Source organism: Ailuropoda melanoleuca, chromosome 1, assembly GCF_002007445.2.
Source record: "Ailuropoda melanoleuca isolate Jingjing chromosome 1, ASM200744v2, whole genome shotgun sequence".
NCBI lineage: Eukaryota > Metazoa > Chordata > Mammalia > Carnivora > Ursidae > Ailuropoda > Ailuropoda melanoleuca.
The window spans coordinates 10615284-10637929 of record NC_048218.1 but is presented as its reverse complement, the minus strand read 5'-3'; the positions used below and the strand labels follow the sequence as shown (position 1 = coordinate 10637929).

General features: G+C 48.2%; 1 protein-coding gene across 12 annotated transcripts in view; it reads left to right on the top strand.

The window, feature by feature from the left end:
• Window positions 1–15120, top strand: part of ITSN1 (intersectin 1) — a 206032-nt gene extending 190912 nt beyond the window's left edge. For 11 of the 12 annotated variants that reach the window (XM_034655974.1, XM_034655990.1, XM_034655980.1 and 8 more), the window contains 7 exons: window positions 1052–1219; window positions 4982–5194; window positions 6171–6292; window positions 7321–7403; window positions 7705–7788; window positions 8532–8705; window positions 10956–15120. In XM_034655974.1, the coding sequence (XP_034511865.1) occupies window positions 1052–1219; window positions 4982–5194; window positions 6171–6292; window positions 7321–7403; window positions 7705–7788; window positions 8532–8705; window positions 10956–11104 (993 nt within the window). In that variant the 3' untranslated portion in view covers window positions 11105–15120. Of the gene's footprint in view, window positions 1–1051; window positions 1220–4981; window positions 5195–6170; window positions 6293–7320; window positions 7404–7704; window positions 7789–8531; window positions 8706–10955 lie in introns of those variants that run through there. The other variant, XR_004624017.1, reaches the window with a different exon arrangement.
• The last annotated feature ends 7526 nt before the right edge of the window (window positions 15121–22646 follow it).

Below are 22646 nucleotides of genomic sequence, written 5' to 3'. Positions count from 1 at the left end.
CCCAGTCTAGAGCTATAGTCCTTAGACTTGGCTGCACCTTAGAATCACCTGGAGTGTTCTAGAAAGTTCCTACACCGGAGTCCCACCCCGAGGGATATGGTCAGGGATGAGGCCTCAGGAGTTTCCAAAGGGATCTTAAGTACAGCCAGGATTGGCCTGAGGGCGGGGATTGTTGATGACTAGTGGACGCAGGACCAGAATGGGCTTTTTTCTCAATTTAGGTGCTTCCCTAGGACCTTAAGCCAAAGGGTATATTTGAGGTGAGATATCACTCAAGGTTAGGTCCATTTGAATTATTTGTGTGTGGACAAGGCCTGGGCAGGTACACTGCCCACATCCCCCGGTGCATTCCCACACTGGCTCGGGGCCTTTCTTCATGGCTGCTTTTAATGCCCCCAAAGTCCTTTGAGAATCCGATGGTCATGGCTCTCATTCGCTGAGCACCTTCTAAGGGTCGGGTACTTTGCCAAGCGCTTTACTATATCAAATCATTTAGTCTCCAGATAACCTTATAAAGGAGGTGCTAGGGACCATCCCCACTTTTCATATAAGGAAACTGAGGCTCCGAACATTTAGGGGACGGGCCCACGCACCGCTGCTCCCCGGCAGAGCCCAGATGGTAGTGCCGCAGGTGTGGCCGCTGGCTTCGAGGGTTCTATGCAGAAAAACGCACGTGAGCTCAGATCCACCCCTTGGCACGCTGTTCCAGAGCTGCGCAGAAGCCTGACGCTCGCACGGAGCTAGGGAAAGAGGCATTTTCTAGGGGAAAATCCCTGAGGGCGCATTGTTACCCTGGCTGCAGCCACTGCCCTCGCAAAACCCTAGGTCTAAATAATGTGGCATTCCCCTGCCTCCCCAGGTGACCCGGCCAACAAGGGGGGGGGGGCGTCTTGCTCCTGTCTTGGCTGCAGCTGGGCGCTCAGAGCGGCCCCTCCCACTGTGGGCACCCGTCAGGAAAGGTGCCCTGCCTCTGCTGGGCTCTCCAGGACCGCGCCCCCCGGGGGACCCACCCGCACCGCCTGAGGCTGCTGTCTTGTGTTCTCCTCCGTAGATCCTGGAAAACACCCCCGAAAACCACCCTGACCACAGCCACTTGAAGCACGCCCTGGAGAAGGCGGAAGAGCTGTGCTCGCAGGTGAACGAAGGGGTGCGGGAGAAGGAGAACTCGGACCGGCTGGAGTGGATCCAAGCGCACGTGCAGTGTGAAGGCCTGTCGGAGGTAGCTGCCCGCCGGCTGGGACCCGGGCGGCCCCCCACTCCCAAGCTGAGCCTCGGGCAGCCAGCAGGGGGGAGGAGGGCGAGCGGGATCATGTGTGGTTCTCTCCAGGCCACTGCGTGCGCCTTCTCTCTCCCGCAGACCCCTATCCGCCCCTGCACCTGTCCACTGACTTATATTTTCGTTTCCATTTCCCCAATTTCCCTTCCTGTTGTCAGATCCGCTGGTTTCTCTCTCGTGTCTTGCTCTTGCGCAAGTGGCCCTACTTTTCATCTTTCTTGCGAACACATTTTAAACATATTCCCAATCAGGTAATTCTGGCATCTACAGTTAACCGGGAGCTCGCTCCTCTCTGTTGGTTCTGCTAGCCGGCACTGCGCATGCCCGCTTCTCTGTCTGTGCTGAGTTTTGGTTGTGAGTTGCGTGTTCCTTGGAGCTTTATCTGTGGGACCTCTGAGATCTGGAGTTGCATTCCTCCTGAGAGGATTGCTACCAGCATCACGCTAAATTAAATGTAGAGGGGTTTGGGGATCACACTGCCGAATTGTAGTTGCGGACTTGGGTGAGGGCTGCAAATTCTCAGGGGCATTTTTTTTTTTCATTCCACTTAGGCCAAGGTCAAAAACAAGTAAGTCTTCTTGTTCCTCCCTTCTGTGCTTGAGTTTGTCATCCTTCCTCTGGGAGCCAGTTTTTTTGTGGCTGTCTCCTGTTAGATCCCTCTGCTCAGGTGGGCCCTCCAAACATCGCTCGTCTCCCTCACCCCACGTGACCTTTGAAGCGGAAGCTCAAGGTCACCAGATTTAAGAGAGACTCTCTGGGCTGAAGCCGGCTTTGGGGTTTGCTTATCTTCTGGAGTTCACATTTTCATTCTGTTTTTGGCCTCTGTACATTTTTTTACTTTTTATATAATTTTATCACTTTGCTTGCATTTAAAAAGTGCATTTTGTGTTTCACTCAGTTTTTTAAAAATTTTTGCGGGATGTGTCAGAGTATCTAGTCCACCGTACTGCCAGAAACAGGAGTTTCTCTTCTAGTATTTAATTCTTTTCTTGTCACTTACCCTTGCTTTAGTTTCATTGATTCTTTCTGCCTGTTTTCCCTCTCTCTCTGCCTCTGCATGAATGTGTGTGTGCATGCACACGTGCACACATACACATGCACGTGCACACATACACATGCACACGCACACACTCACTAGGGTTTATCAAAATGCCCAGGCAGAGTGTGTCCCCCTCATCTACCCTCCCTGTGGCTTCCTCCTTCTTCCAATGCTTCGAAGGCAGTCACTAGCGGAGGAAGTCACCACCATGGGTTCCTTGCCCACCTCACCACCTTGTCAGTCTTCAGCGTTAGGTGTGCAATAAACGGAGCTGTGGGAGCAGCCCTGTGGAAATGCAGTTTGGAATTCTGTGTTGATACGCAATCCAGGGGCATTCGTTGGTTGGTTGGCCCACTTATGCTTTCATCCGTTCGTCCACTCAATAAACATTTCTCGAGCACCTGCCCGAGTGCCATGGCTCTGTCCTAAACAGGAAGGACATGAACACCAGTAAGATGTGACCTCTGCCCTCCCTCGGGATCTAGATGAGGTGTGCGGGGGCTAAACCTGTGTTTACAACAAAGTATAAGGAGTGGAAGGCAGAACGAGGTGTGGGTGCTGTGGAAACACAAGTTAGGGAGGAGGGGACAGTCACAGGGAGATTCAGGGAAGCATTGGAGAAGGAGACATGTGGCTGTGTGTTGCAGGGTGAAGATATCTGTCCAGGAAGGAGTCGAGGGGCTGGGCCTCTTGGTGGAGGGCACATCCTGAGCCGGGCATCCGTAGAGCGAGAGATGCTAAGGCTTTAGGGCGAGTTGAAGGCAGGGCGAGCAAGCACCAAGGAGCTCCAACTCGATCCTGCGGGCCGCTCACCTGCCTGAATCCGGGCAGCGGGACTCGGGGTTGTGCTCTTTGGAAAGGGGCCCTTCCCTGGGTCTCGCAGCCGCCATCAGGCAGACTCGGCGAAGCCTGGGTCTTCATCTGAAAACATTAAGCGTAAAATAAGCTCTTAACATTTGAGTTTCGTGGCTTCTGTACCCTCTTGGAGATAGAGGGTTTTCCTTCCCCCTGATCAGTCTTCCCCAGCTTTGTGCACCAGCTTTTGTCTTGTCTGTCTGGTGTTCACCATGCAGTCAGGGACAGGGGCTGTGTTGGCTTCTAGAAGTCTCCCGGCCCAGATCCGGACTCATCCCCGTGATTAAGTTTCAAATACAGACTGTCTTTGGCATTCTTGTCCTGAGATAGAGAAATGTAAAGACCGTTCCCAATTCATCTATATTCAGTGCTCGACTGGCCTCATGGAGGCCCCACACTTGGAGGTGGACAAATAAGCGACGTCATCTTTACGTCAATTATGACGACGTCATTCAGGCCACCTTCTCTGGATTCATCATCCGTCCCCAAGTAGCCTGAACTCTCTTGGCGAGCAAAATGGATCTCCAGACTCCTGTTCAGAGTGCAAAAGGGTAAAGAATACCTCTGCAGGCTCCTGTGTGGGTGTCACCTTCAGTCTTTGGGGGCTCTCTTAGAGCCTCGGTGGGAGATTAGAGGCCCCCCTCCTTGTACCCAAGAGTGGAGGGGAATGGTCGCCCTTCCTGATGCCTGTAGGTCTCCAGTCACAGAGGCGCTGCTGATTCTTTCCCCCACGATGGTGGGAGATGCTGGCCACCAACATCTCTTCGGGGACAGACGGAGTGAACCCTGTCACTTCTTCACAAATACCCTCTTCAGGGAGATCTACAGGGTTCGTGGCTCTGGGGAGTATTGGCCTTGAAGACTGCTGGTGCAGCTTCCCCCGGGGCCCACGTGTGGGCAGGTGGGGGCCAGGAGGGGTCTGACACTTGCCAGGATCATATGGCTGCCTGGGCACAGCTGTGCCCTTTCCCTGCCTCAGTCTTTCCTCCTGCTACCAAGAAAGGGGGTCTTTACGGGGTCATTTTCCTGCCTCAGTCTCCCTCTGCCCCTTTAGAAACCACTCACATGAGGTGATAGAGCCCAATGGGGTGATAGAGCCAGCTTTCAGCAGCCCTTGGAGCCATCTCCAAGGTTTGGGACGTGGCAGGAAAAGAGCGTCCCTTTCCCATTTTCAGGACAAGGAAGTTGGCTGAGGTTCGATGCGCACGGGCACTGTGTCTGCTCTGCTAGGCTTTGAGGCATCACTCAGTGCCCCTGAGTTTGGCAGTCACCCATGTGCTAGGGCCCCGGACTCTGGCGACATCTTGGAAAGTAGCATGTGTCCTGTAGAATTGTAGAGAGTAGTTGGTACTTTCCAGAAGCTCAAGGGACTGTCAGAGCCTGTGTCGAGTCGTCCCTGGAGCAGGTTCTGCCCCCACTGGGGACACACTACATACTCATCGACATGGCATAGGGCCCAGAATTTTCTTCCTGCTTCCTGTTTCCCAATAAATAAGAGGGAGAGGGGCATATCAATCACCCTGAGACACTAGTAGACCCCTACGGAGAACACAGTAGGAAATATACTCAAGACTCATCTGGACACTTGGGATCCCCAGAACTGGGTCTTTGACTGACGTTGACTCCTTGGCCCTGAAAGGCACTGCCTGACGTCTTCAGAGCAGTCCTTGACTTGAGCCTCAGATGCAGGCCTGCTGGGGCCCAGCCTCAGATTCTGACGGAGCCTGGGCTTTCAGATGCAGAAAACAAAAAATCAAAAAAATAACCTCACTTCATCATGTCTTCTTTGGGTTTTGTTTTTCCTTTCTCAGCAACTTGTGTTCAATTCAGTGACCAACTGCTTGGGGCCGCGCAAGTTTCTGCACAGTGGGAAACTCTACAAGGCCAAGAGCAACAAGGAGCTGTATGGCTTCCTCTTCAACGACTTCCTTCTGCTGACCCAAATCATAAAGCCCTTGGGCTCTTCTGGCACTGACAAAGTCTTCAGTCCCAAATCTAACCTGCAGTATAAAATGTACAAAACAGTAAGTTCGATTCCAGTTTGCAATATCAGGGTTGATGTTTGGGGCAGTAGAAAGTTCCCAAAAGGAGTCACAGTCTTAAAAGGGTTTGGGGGCTATGCCATGGAGGAGAAGGCAAAGGGGAGAGCCGGGATTTAGGGTAACTAAGGCAATGCAGTTCCAGGACTCTCAGAAGAGAAACAATGTTCAACTCGACTGACGAAACATCATTAGCTTCCAGATGGCCACCGTGGGTCCCCAGGTGAAGGCACGCCCTGGGCTGGCGGCGCTCAAGGTCTAGGGTTATGGATGAGGCAGGCGTGGGAAAGCTCCAAACTAGACCTCCAGCGCCCACCTTCCAAACATTCCGAGACCCGCCTCCAAACTTCTCAGGATAGCTTGAAACATCTGTGCCCCTCACCTTTTCCAGCAAAAGCCAGTCTAAACAGTCAATGTGTGGAGAGTTTCCCTCTGCTGTTTGTTTGGTCTGGTTCTATGTACATGTCTGTGTTTGTGTGTCTTCGTGTCGCGGGCTACTGTTTTCCTAAATTTGTCTGTGTGGGGGTGTTTTTACAGAAAAATTTTCTCTGAAGCAGCAGTTAGCCTGATTGTGGGGGGAAAAGAACAACATGGATCACTAGCAGCTTTGTATGCGAATCTTTGGAGGCTTGGCTGGAGGTGAAGTTAGGGAGACTGTTTGCCGATTAGGATTTGCTATGGCCAAAACGGACAGGTCAGCTCTTCTCCTGAAGGACCTAAAAAACACCTGCAAAATGGAGGAGGCTAAAATCCCTATTTATAGTTTGTAATACATGAAGTTGATATTAACACAAAATCATTCCTCTAGTAGAGTTTACTGGAACGTGCACGCACACACACACACACACACACTCAGTTTAGTGTACTGGAACGTGCGTATGTAAGCTCACACGCACTCATCGTTCACTGAACCACGCAGAGTCCCAGTCTGGTTTTATAACTCCTGTGCATTGTTTTTCAGCCAATTTTCCTGAATGAGGTCCTAGTAAAATTACCCACTGACCCTTCTGGAGATGAGCCCATCTTCCACATCTCCCACATTGACCGAGTCTACACCCTCCGAGCCGAGAGCATAAATGAAAGGTAAGACCCACCACCTCCCTAGCCCCGGGCGCCCGGGGCCCCACCGGGTACTGGACACACATAGGACATTTAATTCATCAGCAGGTCCCAACATTTCTTGAGTTGCAGTACCATAACCTCTGGCTGGAGGGGGTAGGAGGAAGGTCTTCATACTTTTCTCTAGAGCTTCTCAAAAGCTTAGCACATGGTGTGAATTTTTCAAAATAAAAGGAATCGAAACTAATTCTGCTTGCAAATTTTTTTAAAAGACATTTTCATCATTTTTTGAGATCACATTTCCCAAGGTTTCCCAGGTGGCAGAAGCCAATGGGAAGGCGATTTGGGGATTAATAGGACCCCCCAAGCCCGACCCCATCCTCAGCTAGCTCACTTGGACAGATGCTCTGGATCCCAGAGCAGGGGTGTATTTTGCCTCAACCGTGTATTCGAGACTCTGCCCTAGAGCCAAATGAAATAGATCTTTTCTGAGGGTGAACCTGACACAAGGCCAACAACATTCCAAAGAACCTTTGTGCCAAGCAAGAAAATTGGCCCACGTTATCCTGCAGATGGGTCTTTGAAGAATGAAGGAGAAAGCATTATGCCAAAGTGCTTCTCCCAGAGTGTGTTTGCTTTTCCATGTAAAGTGCTTCCCTCTCTGCGAAATGGTTTTGTCCTTCCCTTGGATGGTTTAGTGAGAGAGATCCTTCTGGCCTTCTTCGGGTAGGCAAATATGGGATGCTTTTCAATAAGGGAGGAGGGAGTTACATGCCAACATCTCCAGGACAGCATCTCTCTTCCAAGGGGGGGGGGATGCCAAAGGCAAGGCAGGTGTCAAGTTCATCAATAAAAATGTCACTCATCCCTTCCTTATTAATGGAAGGAATAATCATTAGCACCGTTTGACACAAAACCAGACTTTCTTTCCCAGCCTTTGTTGTTAAGAGCAAAGGAACAAAGCAGGCAGGATCCTGGAGACGGAGCTGGAACAGCCCTGAAACCTTCTTCCTGAGTTCTGTTTGGCACCTTTCTGTCTTTCTCTTCCCAAGGACTGCCTGGGTGCAGAAAATCAAAGCTGCTTCCGAACTCTATATAGAGACAGAGAAGAAGAAGCGGGAGAAGGCGTATCTGGGTAGGCATCGCTCCGCGGCACGGCCTGTGTGTCCGGCCAAGCTGGGGCACCGAAGGTTGGGCCCCGAGTCCTGAGAGCTGGAAAGATGGGCCTGGAGGGGGAGGGGGCCTGAGAAGGGATGGCAGTCGGGGAGAGGGAGAGCAGAGTGCAGGATGAGGGTGGAGAGTACATTCCAGGAGCCAGGAAGCCAGTGTGTAAGGGGAGATGGGGCGGGACAGGTACACCGAAGGGCTCTGGGGCAAACAGGGAGGGGACAGGTGTTTCAGCGAAGGCACCGTGTGTCATTCTTCTACCATCACAGTCCGCTCCCAAAGGGCTACGGGTATCGGAAGGTTGATGGTGAACGTTGTTGAAGGCATTGAGCTGAAACCCTGTCGGTCACACGGTAAGGACCCCAAATTCCCTCCAGCACGGGGTCATGGTGGAAGCCTTTTCTGTAAGCCCCCCAGCCAGCTTTACGTCAAATGGGCTATTTCCATGACCCTAAATTTCCTTCCGGAATTGGTTTTTCTAACGCTTGTTAAAAAAACCTAGAGTGTTTTTTTTTTTTCTTTCTTAATTTAATCCGTCCCACCATTTTGTTTTTCAGAGAGATCTGAGTGGTTGCCATTTCACGGTGGGTGTGATGCAGTCTAAGGCTGTAGCAAGGAGACTGGAAAGGCCTAGTTTTAAAGCCCATTGATCTAATGATTTAAGTGTTATAAATATTTGAGTATCATAGTTGAAGTGTGATGCTGGATGGTAGGAGTTTTTGCTCAAATTCTCCATTTCTTTAAAAGATTTTATTTATTTATTTGAGAGAGAGAGAGTGAGAGAGAGAGCATAAGCAGGGGGAACAGCGGAGGCAGAGGGAGAAGCAGACTCCCCGCTGAGCAGGGAGCCAGACATGGGAATGGATCCCAGGACCCCGGGATCATGACCTGAGCTGAAGGCAGATGCTTCACTGACTGAGTCACCCAGGCGCCCCCAGATTCTCCATCTTACGCCATTTATCAAACGTGGCAATGGGGGGGGCAAAAATGAGGGGCATGGCGGGAAATTGCTGCCCACCGTGGCGAGGACCCTGCCATGCCCTGCCCAGGAGACCCTGCCACCAGGCAGAAGTCGAGCAGACTCTCTCCACTCTAGGAAAGAGTAACCCGTACTGTGAGGTGACCATGGGCTCCCAGTGTCACATCACCAAGACCATCCAGGACACTCTGAATCCCAAGTGGAATTCCAACTGCCAGTTCTTCATCAAAGACCTGGAGCAGGAGGTCCTGTGCATCACCGTGTTCGAGAGGGACCAGTTCTCGCCAGACGGTGAGTAAACAACGGCCCCCTGAGGTGTCCTTCCTCCTTCCCTGTCGCTCAGCTTTCGTGGGTAAATTGCTTTCTATCTGGGCACTTGGTGCCCAGGATTTTTTGGCTTCCCTCCAGAGAGATGAGGTTGACATAAGACAAGACTCAGCTTCTCCTAGAAAGAGGCCTTCACAATGCTGTGGCCTCTCAGAGAAGGTGGACAGAGTGTGCTTGGTCTAGAGGGGTCCGGCTGCCCTACACAATGACCATCATGTCCCCATGCTTCCCCAAAGCAAGCGACTCCAACAAAGGCTATCCCCCAAAGTCTCAGCCCAGTCCTTGAGTTCTTGGCCAAAAGCCACAGTGATAATGGATAAAAGTAGCCGGTTGAGCGAGAAGAACATCAGCCCACAATGGGTGTGGCAAGAATCAGTCAGGGCCCTTTCGGTGACATGTCTGGTTAATCAAAGGAATCGAGTCACGTTGGATGCATTTTCCTCCAACCAGCTTCCTGTTTCTGCCATGAGCCTAGAAGAGCAGGGGTCTGGCCAATGATTCCAAGAAACTCTCTCTTCCTCACCCAATAAAAATCAGACAGTGCATTTAAAGATGACCATCTCAATTTAATAATATTCAAAGAGTGCAATTAAGTGGTAGGAGTGAGGGGTTCCTGCTGGCATGATCTGTGCAAGGCTTCAATTGCTCCACGTGACTTTTGGCTTTTCATGCTTCTATATGAATTATCTCATTGTGAGTTAGGCACCTTTATTTGCGGTCTGGACACAGGCACGTAGCTGGCTAAATGTTAGAGCATTGTCCAGAACAGTCTCTCACGTCTGGGTTTCTACTGTGTTTCACTGTCAGTTTTTATTCTGGTAAGTGAAGGTTTGAGACTGGATGGTTGTTACGGTTGTTTTAAATAATGAAATATCATGACATAGAATCGACTCCACTAGAGTATAAATTGAAAATCCTAGTGCTGTTTTTATATCCGCGATTATTTCCACAAAATGAGCAGAGGGACAAAATAAAGCGGTATCTGTCCACCAGAAAAAATTCCCACATTTTATCTTCTTAATTATTTTTTAAAGCTTTATTATTATTATTATTATTATTATTTTTAGCAATCTCTAAACCCAACGTGGGGCTCGAACTCATGACCCCAAGATCAAGAGTTGCATGCTTTTCCAACTGAGCCAGCCAGGTGCCCCCAATTCCCACGTTTTAAATGGGACCCTGAAAGAAGGCTGTTTCCTGTACAGGAGTGTACATAGTATATTCCAATAAATAATTCCTAAATGAATAAATGAAAGAATTATGCTCTGGAGGACCATTTAACACCATCCTGTAATTGCCTAGCATTTATTTTTATTTTTTTTTTTTTAAGATTTTATTTATTTATTCGACAGAGATAGAGACAGCCAGCGAGAGAGGGAACACAAGCAGGGGGAGTGGGAGAGGAAGAAGCAGGCTCATAGCGGAGGAGCCTGATGTGGGACTCGATCCCATAACGCCGGGACCACGCCCTGAGCCGAAGGCAGACGCTTAACCGCTGTGCCACCCAGGCGCCCCATAGCATTTAAAACCTGTTCAAATATAATCACACNAACGCCGGGATCACGCCCTGAGCCGAAGGCAGACGCTTAACCGCTGTGCCACCCAGGCGCCCCCATAGCATTTAAAACCTGTTCAAATATAATCACACCTGCTCTTCTACTGACACTCAATATTTTGATGGCAAGTGGTGTCGAGATAGTTCTGGGAGCACGTGCAGCGCCCAGCCTGCGTCCTCCTCTCGCACACCTCGCATTTGCTCTCTGGCACGTGCAGGAGGCAGAGGAAGGACCAGCCCTCGCTCACCGTCCTTGACTTTCGAAAAGGATGTGACATCACAAAGTCGCCTCCGAACCCAGGGAGGTATTACTTTCCAATCTCTGTGCAGCTGACAGGCTGTCTGACGCTGCATTGCCTCTCGGGAAGCTTAATAGCCCTTTGGAGGTCCCCAGGTATGGAAAAAGTCATCGTCCACGTTTTTACCTCCTTCTAGCTCACCTCTGTCCCCACTCTTTTTTTTTTTTTTTTTTTTTTTTCCTTGTACTCTATTTAAAAATTATGCTCTGTCATTGTAGTTCATGGATTCCTATAAACAGACTAATTCCCTTTTGGAAGAAGGGCGAATATAACATTCGGTGAGAAATTCCTAATATGCCAAACACGTGCCTTGAAGTAAAGGAATTCTCTCTTTGAGCAGGGTGTTTTCTCTCCTTGCAGATTTTTTGGGTCGGACAGAGATCCGTGTGGCTGACATCAAGAAGGACCAGGGTTCCAAGGGTCCAGTTACAAAGTGTCTCCTGCTACACGAAGTTCCCACAGGAGAGATTGTGGTCCGCTTGGACCTGCAGTTGTTTGATGAGCCATAGGGAGTGGGTCCAGGGTGTGCTTGCAGCGTTCCAGGCTGCGGCGGCAGGTGCAATCTGGACATGGTGTGGCTTACCTAAGACCACCATTTGACGTTCAGCCACAGGGCAATGGGACAGTGAAGACTCAAAAATTCTAGGAGTAATTCTTGACAATCTTTCCCCCGCCCCCAAACAATTTCCCATTTTATGAAACAAAACTATGTCTTCCTTTGTCCTCATTGCTGGTCTCATCATGGCTTGTAGGGGCTTTGAAATCCCATAGCCCCCAGTTAAATTCAGTTGGGAGTCTAGTCCATCCCTGGGCCTGAGGTGTGGTTCTGGTTACTGTAAAATAGATTTATAAATGCAATGTCTGTATTTTTGGAGAATTCATGTAACGCTCCTATTTCTTATCTCCACCAGTCCCCGAATAGGCCCCTTGATCTGTAACGCCCAGTCCTTCGTGTGTTTAGAAATAATTATGAAGGTCCTGCCGCTGCTCCAGAATCTCATTCCCCCACTGGGACCTTGTTTGAAATGCTGCCCTGGATATGATCACTTGGGGAGATGGTCTCCTGATCAGACAGTGCGCTAGCTCTTTGAAGAGCTAGTCCATGGAAGATTCTAGTAGGGCCATTGTTAGAGCCATTCCAGTCCCCTCCAGGTCTTTTATTGATAGATGTCAATGAAAACTATCACTAGCTACCATCAGGTGATTCAGTTTTGATTTCCAACATGCTTGGAAGATGGCTAAGAAAGCTTGTTATCTACAAAGTGAGACTCTGCTGGATTAGATCACCACAGGTCACCTGGAAAGGCTACTTTACAATGTCATTGGGTCCTGGTTGCCAGCCCGGTTGGAAAATTCTCTTTGGCTTGGAGGTCCTATGATGTTTCGTGACAAGAGTAATTGCTGGTGACCAGCTCTGAGCCTATTTTCACTTGAGTGTGTCGGATCCGGATTGTCATGGGAAGTTCCAGCAGCTGTCTTTGCTATGTTCCCAAGAAAGACGTCCCCAAGATGTGAAAAAGGAAAATGACAATCTGGAAGTGGGGTGGAAAGAGGGGAAGGAACGCCATTGTGTGGTGGTGGAAAGGCTCTAGGAGCACCCAAGCCTCACAAATCAGGGAAGGAAGACCTAAGACTCTCTCCCATCCTCTTCCACACACAACCAACCTCTCAGTAATGGAAATACATGTGCTTGTTGCCAGAGTTGGGAGCGTATGACCATGTGCCAAACTGTTTGGTTTGAGTTCTTTGATTTTTTTTCCCCCTTCAACACCGGGAGATAGGCTGGTTAGCGAGATAATCACTTGATTGGCTAATGAAAAGTGTGGGCTGTATTTTGTTCGCATGTGAATGTCCTCCTAATCCCAGTTTGTCGTGGTCATGACACTTCTTTGCATGTTCTCTTCGTACTGGAGTCTAGCTTTCCTGTGTTAGATGGTGTACTCTTTGATTGTAGGTCCTTAGAATTTCACTAGGACTGTAGAAGTGCTTTATAAAGGGGGGCATCAACATAGCGGCCAAGTCCCCACTTTGCTGGGAACCGAATGCATAGTGTCGTCATTTCCTGTAAGAGCCCTGACATATTTCAAGCAATTTTTAAAAGAGCGTGTGTTAGAAAGGGCAACAAAGTTTACATTTCATACTTTGAAGAAACACTTTATTATTTATTTATTGAAGATAGCGTAGAATTTTGTATTGAGAACAACAGACAAGTATTTTTTAAGACAAACAGACACACCCTTTAGTTAGAAACTTTCAACTGAGCACTATTATTAACAGACCCAGTTTAACTTCAAGCATGCGTTTGTGTACCACTCCCCAGAAGAAAATATAGTTAGAATACTTTAAGTTTATATTTTCTGACGTTAAGAAACTGTGTGAAATTAAATCTATAAATCGACATACAACTCATGCTTTCCTATTTCTATAACCAATCCAGTTTGTGCAGTGTACTTACGAAGGACATGTTCTATGGTAGAGAAAAAAAAAATGTATGTGATGGGTAAACGGGGCGGTATTGGATCACCATTCTGATCCCTTTCCTTCCGGGAGGGAGACCTTCTCTTCACTGGCTTTCTTCGGGTGTCGTGCTGGTGGTCATCACTGTTGACGCAGGTGGGATGTTATGTGAACAGTGACAAGCATCTTGTGACCCCTTTAGGTCTGCGAGGTCCCCCACTCCCAGAGTCCCATGATCAGAATTCATGTAGCATGAAAATGCAGTATGTGAGTCTTTTCCCCAAGTGACTCTACTGAGCGTCCCTGAGGTGGTCTCCCAGGGTAGTAATTCCGGATTGCTGTCCTTGTCCCCTCCCTGGTGTAATCTGGACTGCAACCGAGCCTACATACGGATGAGTTCCTCTGGCCCCCAGGAGTCGTACTGGGGGATAGAGACACGTAGACAAGCGCATGGGGTCTCTTTGACCTCTATTCTTCTCCTTCTGCCTTTTTGGCTGCCTGGGCTACATTTCATAGAGATGAAAAGTCTCTTTCCAAGAAGCGATCTGTTTCCTAGCTCTGTGCTTCCAAATGCAGGGTGTCTGTAGGCCACTGTATCCTGGCATCTTGACCCCAGCCTTCCAGACGCCCCTGCAAGCTTCTCTTCTTCTCTGAGTTGCATTCTGACCTCCTCTAGCCCAGCAAAGGGCTTTTCTGCTCACAGGCTGTGTGCTGAGCTGAGGAGCCCTTGGACCAGGCTTTTTGTAGACTAGCTGTCCAGAAGGGACAAACCATATCCCAGTCCCTTTGGAGCAGGGTGTCTCTGGCCAATACTGTGTCCCCTGGCAGACAGGCAGGCAGCAGCATCTCCTGGAACCAGATCTGCTGTAACCAGGAGAGCCTGGAGGGTGTTGTGCATTCAGACCCCAGGCTTGCCTGACTCTGGAAGGGGGACTCTTCTAGGCGAGGGTCACCAGGGATGTCTGAGAAACTGGGGCCAGGGGATGAACTGCTAGAACCGCCAGGGAAGGGTGATTGCAGGTCTGCCGTCCAAGACCAGGCTGGTGGGCTGTCTCTCCAGGCACTGGCTGGTGCAGCCATAAGCCACTGACCCTACAGAGTGGGAGTGTTCTAGAATCCAATGGGGTTGGAGAACACGGGAGGAATGGATGAGGTGCTTCTGGTTTTCTAGAAAGGTTGGAGATTTGGGGATATATTTTAGAGCTTGCCACTGCTTTATAGGAGGAGAAAAAGCCTTCTCTATCTCTACTCCAATCAGCTTTTTCGAGTTGGGTGGACTTTTTGGTTCATAAGAACAAAATTTGTTTTTGTGTAGAACAACTTGAAGAATTTCCATCAGGAGTGGCTGGTAGGTTTTTAAATTTTATTTCACGTGCTTTTTTCCTTTTATTTTATGGGGACTGCCTTCTCTTTTCGAGGTTGGCGATGAACATTCCTGCAGACAGGAGCACTTCAAACGGGACACCGGCATAGTTTAGAGGTAGCGGGGTCATTTCCGACTTGAGGTGAATGTGAGGTTGGCCGAGGGTCTGCTTTCTCCAGGTGCACGTGCTCGCTAATTTAGAGCCTCCTGTGCTGGAAGGTGGGGTGAGGAAAACAAAGGATCCTGGATGTTCCTTCTTTGCTTTCCGGTATAAGAACCTGAGTTCCTACCGGGGAAACACATGGCTGGCAGCACCAGAAACCAGTGCCTAGTGAAGCCTCAGGCGCTGTGGTCAGAGCTGCCCTATGACGTGTTTGGTCAAAGTCACACCTCCTTCTCTTCTTACCCTGAGGTGCTGACATCCCCCTTCCTGCCGGGAATGGCCCGGGTCAGCGGCCAAGACTCTCCTGGCAGTGCCCTGAGCCATGTTGTGTGGGGGACATTTCATAGCCTGTAAAGCAAGTTGGCATGTTGATCGTACTTGGAAAACAGCCCTTTATTTGAGCGAGAGGAAAGGAAAGTTCAAGAACTCCCCTTTCCTCACTTTGCCTGGTGTCAGATCCAGGATGTGTTTGTAGGTCATCCAGTTCAGTTAAGGAACATCACCTGATATCTGTAAAAGCCTTATCTATTCCCCCCCCCCCCGATAAGCATGGAAATCTTACTCCGCAGGAAGGCTAGAAATGTCTAACAGCTCTCTCTTGGGAGCATTAAAACCCAGATGCCAACACGTTGGAAAGTCTTATCTCTGGGTTGTGATCTCTTAGTAACAGGGTCAGTAATGCTAATAGTATACTGTTCATTCGGGGAGTCCCCATCTCAGGCCACTGTCCTAGGGACTGGGAGGTGGACAGGAGGGGCCTGCCTCTGTGGTTTTGTGGCCTAGTTGTGGATCTGATTTTATGCTATTTAAATAACACACAATGCTTGTAAAATTCATCTCCACCTCTAAATAACTATATCAGTGACAGGCAGAGCAGTTCCTCCGTGAAGAGGAACCCTCATTACTCTGGCCTTGGGGAACCAGACAACACACACATAATAGAGTGATTCTTTGGGACACCATGTGTGGTTGTTGTATTTCAGGGTAAATTTGTGCCTACTGTATGTCAGGGGTTTTGTGAATTGTTTTTAACAGGATTCTGTTCTACTTTCTCTACCAGCTTCTATTGTTACTATCATCTGAATAGTGTGACTATTTTAGTATCCAAAGCCCACCAAGTAAAACTGTGTTCAGAAGTGGGCTCATTTGGTCAACCGTAAAAAAAAAAAAAAAAATGGAGCATTTCTCTGATATTTCCTGAGAACTAACCAGTAACCAGGGTTTCTTTTATGCAGTGGGAGGAATAGAGGTTTCTTTCTTCTAGAACACTGGTTTTGTACTTTTATCATTTAAAAAAATAACATTCCTGTGTGGTTGTGTTTCTAAAACTCTGTTCCTTTGCATTTCTCCTCTTATGCTCAAATGGCTTCCTCCTGTTTCTCTATCTAAAAAGAAGGGAGGGTGATCCGGGAACCAGAGAAAGGGGCACGGTGCTGGCGGCGTCTGGTGGAGGAGCCCGCGGCTACCCTTCTACCCACTGTCGCCACCAGGGGGCGACCTCCCTGCTGGAAACCTGGGTTTCTGCGGGTGGATCCTGGGGTGCTGGCTCCACCTACTGAGGCTCCGGGACCCAGCTCTCGAGTAAATCCCAGGGCCAGCCCGAGGGTGTTGAGACTGGAGGAGGGAGAGAGCAGGACGTTGGAGGCAGGCGTGGGCCGGGAACTCAGCGCTCCCGGGGTACCTAGTGACCCTTTGCCCTCCCTGCTGCTGGGGCTCGGGCTGGTCGGAGGCTTCAGCCTTCCCACCTTTCCTGCATCTGCTTTGTGAAAGCTCCTGAGATTCAGTCCCCCGGGGGTCTCGGGTGTAAGTTGGAGGTGTTCCCCACTGCAACCCCCCCTCCCCCCCAAGGAGGCGCCCTGTCCCACAAGGGTTCTAGGAGTCAGGTCTTCTCTACTAGGATTGGATAAAAGTCTCTCCAGGGAGACTAGGACTTCCCGAATTTCAGATGCAGAGAACTGGTGGGGGACACAGCAGCTCATCATGTGGGGTGTGTGGGGTATGTGTGTGAGCGTATGAATGTGTGTGGTGTGAATGTGTGGTATATGTGTGGGAGTGTGTGTGGTGTGAGTATGGTATGTGTGTGAGAGTGTGTGTGGTCTGTGTTGTATGTGGTATGTGTGTGAATGTCTACGGGGTGTGTGTGGTGTGTGAGAGTGTGAGTGTGAGTGTATGACAGTATCTGTGGTGTGTGAGAGCGTGTGTGGTGTGTGTGTGTGTTTTGTGTGTGGTCTGTGAGAGGAGAGTATGAGTGTGAGTGTGAGTGTGTGGTGTGTGTGTAAATGTGTGTGGTGTGTATGTGAGAGTGTGTGTGGTGTGTTGAGAATGTGTGCAAGAGTGTGTGGTGTGTGTGCGAGTAAGTGTGTATGGTGTGAGTGTGTGGTATGTGAGAGGATAGTATGAGTGTGTGACTGGTGTGTGTGAGAGTGTGTGTGTGGTCTGGTGTTTGTGTGTGCACCAGGAGAAATGAAGATATGTGGATCGAACAAGGAAACAGATGGGTCTGACACTCCCATGGTTGCACTCAGGCCCCACTACAAAATGGCAATTTGAGGCCCCTTATTGAAAATTATTAAGAATTTGGAGGTGGTGACAGCAGAGAATCAAACTAAGTGTGGGCCCTTGTAAGCACATGGTCCCGTGTGACGGCACAGATCATTCACCCAGGAAGCTGGCCCTGGGCCCGCTGTATTTTCAGTTGGTCCTTGAAGCAGGTAGGGCTTCATCTGTCTTCTTTGTGAAATCTCCTGGCAGGCTGTGGAGAGCTGGGCTGCTAATACTTTTTAAGATGTCTGCTTTTATTTCATAGAAGCACAAATGGTCTAGACGAACCAGAGGGTACAGGCCCCAGCTGTGCCCCAGGGCCAGAGAGGGAGTCACCTGCCCACCTCTTGGTCCCTCTGCCAGGACGTGCCACAAGGCGCCCAGAGGCCTTGGAGCCTATAACCCACTAATTTGAAATAAAACCCTTCCTTTCGACCTTCAGTTGGCCACTGAAGACTTTTCTCACCTTTCCTGGCAGGACAGGGAGGCTTTTGGAGCCTCTGCCTTCAAAGGACCATCCAGGGGACAGTCAGGAGAAGCAGGGAGGCTGGGGGAAGGGCTCGCCTCCCTTCCCCGGGGTCTGGACGCTGCTTGGTCCATGGCCACTCCCTGGAGAGGGAGCTGTGGGTCCCCAGGCCTCTGCGAGGCAGGGCTTCCCAGCTGTGCTCTCCCTGTAGGGTCACCTGGATGGCTTTAGAGCTGGGCGAGGTAAGGAAAGAAGCCCCCCCCCCCCGCTGTAGAAGACCGCAGCTCCTGGAGGCAGCCATCTTGGAATTGATTCGCCCTCCTGGCGCTGGCTGACGCTTGCTTTCACAAGGCAACTTCTTGTTTTTTTTTTCTTGCACTGGGCGGGACGCTCCAAAAACCTTTGCAGTTCTGCTGGCTCTTGGCACATCAGTCTCATTTCTACACACACAGAGCAATAATCCTCTCTGTTTCCCAGGTCCGTCTGGGATTATAAAGCTTGCTGAGTAAACATGCTGATGGAAAGCTGCACAGACATTCCAAAAATTCATCTTTGTGGACCAGACTGCCTCACTTTGACTGAAATAGCAAACTGTAGCTTTGTTTCTCCATGTAATGCAATCTTCCACACTACTGAACACGCAGAAAACATTTTCAGGAGGCATTTAATTAACATTGTGCTGGCATTATTTTTCATGAACGAACATTTTGATGGGCATTTTACAAATCAGCATCCTTTAAGTGTCACCTGCCAAGTAGTCACTGTGTCAGAAAGCAGATATTCTGGCAAGATCTTTGGCAATGATGTTTATTTTTACACATGCATTTAAGACACACATTGCCAGTAGCCCAAGTGTCTTTGAACTGTGAAGCCAATTTCGGATGATGTCAGCTGAAACCCAGCTAGCTGAAGTCTATACCCTCCTGTCCCCCTTCTTCCTACCCTTCATAGCCCTGCGTAGATAGGGAAGTTGGCAATCATTTAATTCATGTTGTATTGCCTTAGCTACATTAGCTTTGTACCCTCACATCTATAGGTGGTCGACATATGTGTAAATACGTGTATATAGATGAGAAATCTACAACAAAAAAATGTCCTGTGTATGATAATCAGCCCTCGGCATCTGGTTTTCTGCATTTGATACAGTTTCCAGCTAGGAAAAATGCAGAATTCCGCTACATAATGTGAAAAAGTTATGCTCTTCAAAAGGTTTGTCTTGAAGTGTTTGCTGTGTGTTTATGGGAATCTCCCCGACTAAATGTACATATGGTATGCAAGAGGCTACGATGGTCAATGTTGCATAAACTAACACGGATTCTGTGTCGAAATATTTAACTTGTTATTGTAAAATGTGATTTGTCATTGAGAGATTATTTTTCTGTATGTATATGAGAGTATTTTAGGAATCTAATTTAAGTGCATAGAACTATAGAAGAAAAAAAATTAAAAACCTATTCCAGGAGTAGAAAATGCTTAATCAGATTACTTGGGTTCAGCCCAACTAAATTTCTTAAATTCAAAAGAAAATCCAAGTTGCATATGTTAGAAATTCAAAGAAGTCATTTTGGGGGCAGAGAATATGATTAATGGAAATGAAATGGGTGGTGTGAAAAAATGACAAGCATCCTGTAGCCATGACCTCAGATGGGACCTTGGTGTTTCATTAAAAACTGATTTGAACAGGTAACATTCTGGAGGGTGGTTGTGTCAGGAAGGACAAGAAGATTGCGAGCCTGTTTCCCATCAGATCCACGTGCCACAGAAGCTCCCACGAGTTCTGGCATATTGGTCGGGAATTCAAGACTGAACCAAACACCCTTCTAGAGAGTTCAGAACATGAAGGGAGCCCCCCCCCCCGACTTCCAGGTCACCCTCTACAGCTTTCTCTCTGGTGAGATTCGGCATATCCCTTTGGTGTTCACATATTCAATGAAATTTCCTGGGGCGTCTTCACCATCTCCACCTGTCGCATAGCTGGGTGGGTTGAAGAATGAAGGGTGGAGTTTCTGGGTTAAGCTGTTTCTGGGCACACAACACAGGCAGTGCAGAGCAGCCTTCTTAGATGCCTGTGTCCCTCACGGAGATCCCAGGGGCAAGAGGTCTTCCTCCCCTTCCCTTTCCTAGAAAAGGGTCAGAAGTCCAGGCTGCTTCTGGGGCAGAGAGTGGCCACCGGAAATGTCCCTGCAGGCCCCCTGTGGGAAGGTGGAATACACAAACCCATGAAACTCAATGTCTAAGCCCCTGAGAAATGCATTTGGAAGTCATTTTAGGAGGCGGCAAGCCGGGGATCCGGCCTCCCCTGACAGACCAGAAGTGATGCAGCAGAGAAAATAGCCAGTTTCTGGGAAGACGGGGGTCCCTGTGTATGGGTCCCTGCCGTGGAAACCGTAGGGCCGATGGCTTACAGGGATTTGCGGGGAGTGTGAGCCTTGGGTTTTCAGCATGTCTTGCAACAGTTAGCTGTGTGCTTCCTGATGCTGCAAACCAGCAGTTGGAGTCCCTTTCTGATAAGCCTGAGATTGGGGAACACTGGAGTCCACGTGATTTCCTGGACTTCAAGGGTGGGAAGCTGTGATTTCTGGAAGTTTCCTGGAATCTGTTGAGTCATACAAGGAACCTGCAAATCACCTTGAGGAACTATGTGGATGTAAATGACTCTATTCCCAAAGATGGAGCCCTTCAGAGATCTCCTTGTTCAAGCTCGGCCTGGGGAGGCCATCCCAGGGCAGCCAACAGAACCAGACAAGCTCTGGTCCATCTGCCCAGCACAGGTGCTGACCTTTCTTGGCACCATGCCCTTTTGGCTGGGGCAGCAATAGGGCTGTGAGTGGGAATGACTCAGCCAGACAGCTTCTTCTCGGGCCCCAGTTGTCTTGAAAATTCGGGGAACAGAAAAAGCCAGAGCATGAGGGTCCTGTCCAGCAGTGCTTACAAGCCACTCCAGTTAGCCTTTACCTGTTTGGGAAAGAATGTATCAGTCCGACACAAGTCCCTTGTGTTTCTAGTGACAAATGGGTCACAGTGCTGGTGGCATATTGCTCCCCTCACAACCCTTCCCTGGTGGGGAGTGGGGGTGGGGGTGAGACCAAGCCACCCCCCACCCCACCATGGATGTCCTGTTGACTGTAATATACTTCTGTTGCCAAATAATGGTACTGTTTAATTTTCCATGAAAAGGAGACTATATTGTCTGATATGTCATGTCCATGGAGTTCTAAACATTATTAGACTCTATTATAAATTGTAGAATTATGTATCTGGCTAAGGTTTGATGAAGCAGGGCCAAAACATGAGGTTGCTTTTTTTGTTTGTTTCAAAGAAGATGAGGTGAGTTCTACTGTTTGAGTGTTCCTTTGGCACCTTATTATGTATGAAATGTTAAATTTTACTGATTCAGACTATGGTAACTGATTTTTCTTTCTTAAACCAGTAGCAACATCAGTACAGATTGCGATTCCTGTGTACCTTGAACCTAAAAAGAACAATCTCTTCAAAACAGCTCTGTGTTCATTTTGACCTGGATGGTTTAAATTCACATGGTTCATGAATAAAATGAGAAAGCCAACCCTGTCACGGTGGATTATTTTGGATTCTTTCTGCCCCACCTCCTTTCTGAGCAGACAGGAAACAAGATAGCTCTGCAAATGGCTTCTCTTCCTGTGCACTTCCTTCTCCCACAGATAAGGTTGTAGTCGTGGAAGGAAAACTATGCAAAAACAAACTTAAAAAACCAAACCAAACCAACAACCCTTTCCACACTTTCTTCAGACAGATGTTAGTACCAAATAGAACTCCATTTTCCAGTACTGACTACTTCTGAGAATTTGAGAAGTCTGTGAGATGTAGGGGAAGAAACACCAGGGGTGCTGACAGGGGAGCTTAAAGCTAAGATTGTCCGACAAAGACTTTCAGAGGATTACTCTGGCTTTCTGAGAAGTTTCTTGCACAAAAAACTCTGTGTTCCGAACCTTGAGTTTTAACTCTGGACGCCATTAGCAAACCCAACACTGAATTTTGTTGTTATCTGAATTTTACGGTATAATTTATAGATTTTCTTCTGATCTGGTTTTAAAGGAATTCTTCCCTATTTCATCACTGATTTCTCTGAATATGAACCAGTCCTTTAAGCTCTGTGGTTGGCTTGAACCCCAGTTGAATTGTTACAGCACGCTAAAAAGAATTTGCACACTCAAATAGCATGTCTTCACCCCTTTTAAACCAGGAGGCCCCATTTTTGATAAGCATAAAAATCCTACACTCTCCCCTTGGTTTCTTGAGGCTTAAAAAATAAATTAAATCTCATTGTAAACAAAGAAAGCATGCATTTCTTTTCCAAACTACACTTCGTTCTGAGATTGACAAGGTCCCCCTTGCACAGCTCAGAGGGTGGAAGGAATCACTGGTATAAAACATGTTGAATAGATACCTATTTAACCCAATTTAGGAGCCAGCATAATCAAGGAATTATTTTACTCTATAATATTTATTGTTTTTTCCCTCATTATAGAAGAAATATTTGTTAATGCTGAAAATTCAGCAAACACAGAAAAGTACAAAGGAAATAAAAGCAGTTAACGGAGATATTCTTCCACACAAAAATAAATGTTAACATTTTGATGCTCATCATTCCTGTATTTTCTTGCTCTGTGTGCTTTTTGTTTTTTGCTCTTTTTGTTTTTGTTTTTAAAGTAGGCTCCATGCCCAGCGCCGAGCCCAACATAGGGTTCAAACTCACAACCCTGAGATCAGGACCTGGGCTGAGATCAAGAGTCGGATGCTTAACCAACTCAGCCAACCTGGTGCCCCAAGATGCTCTTATACCACTTAATAGCTAATCTTCATTGAGCACGTCCCTTATGCAAGGCAATGTTCAAGTACATAATTTATATAAATTTTTTTACTATTTTATTGATTGCTTTCTTTTAAGTCATATGGATATATATATTCTTCCACAACTTGATTTTTAAGGACTGCATAGAATCTCATTGTCTGAATGTATCCTAATTTATTTAAACAATCCCGAAGAGTTACATCTTTGGGTCGCTTTACAACTTTCCGCTT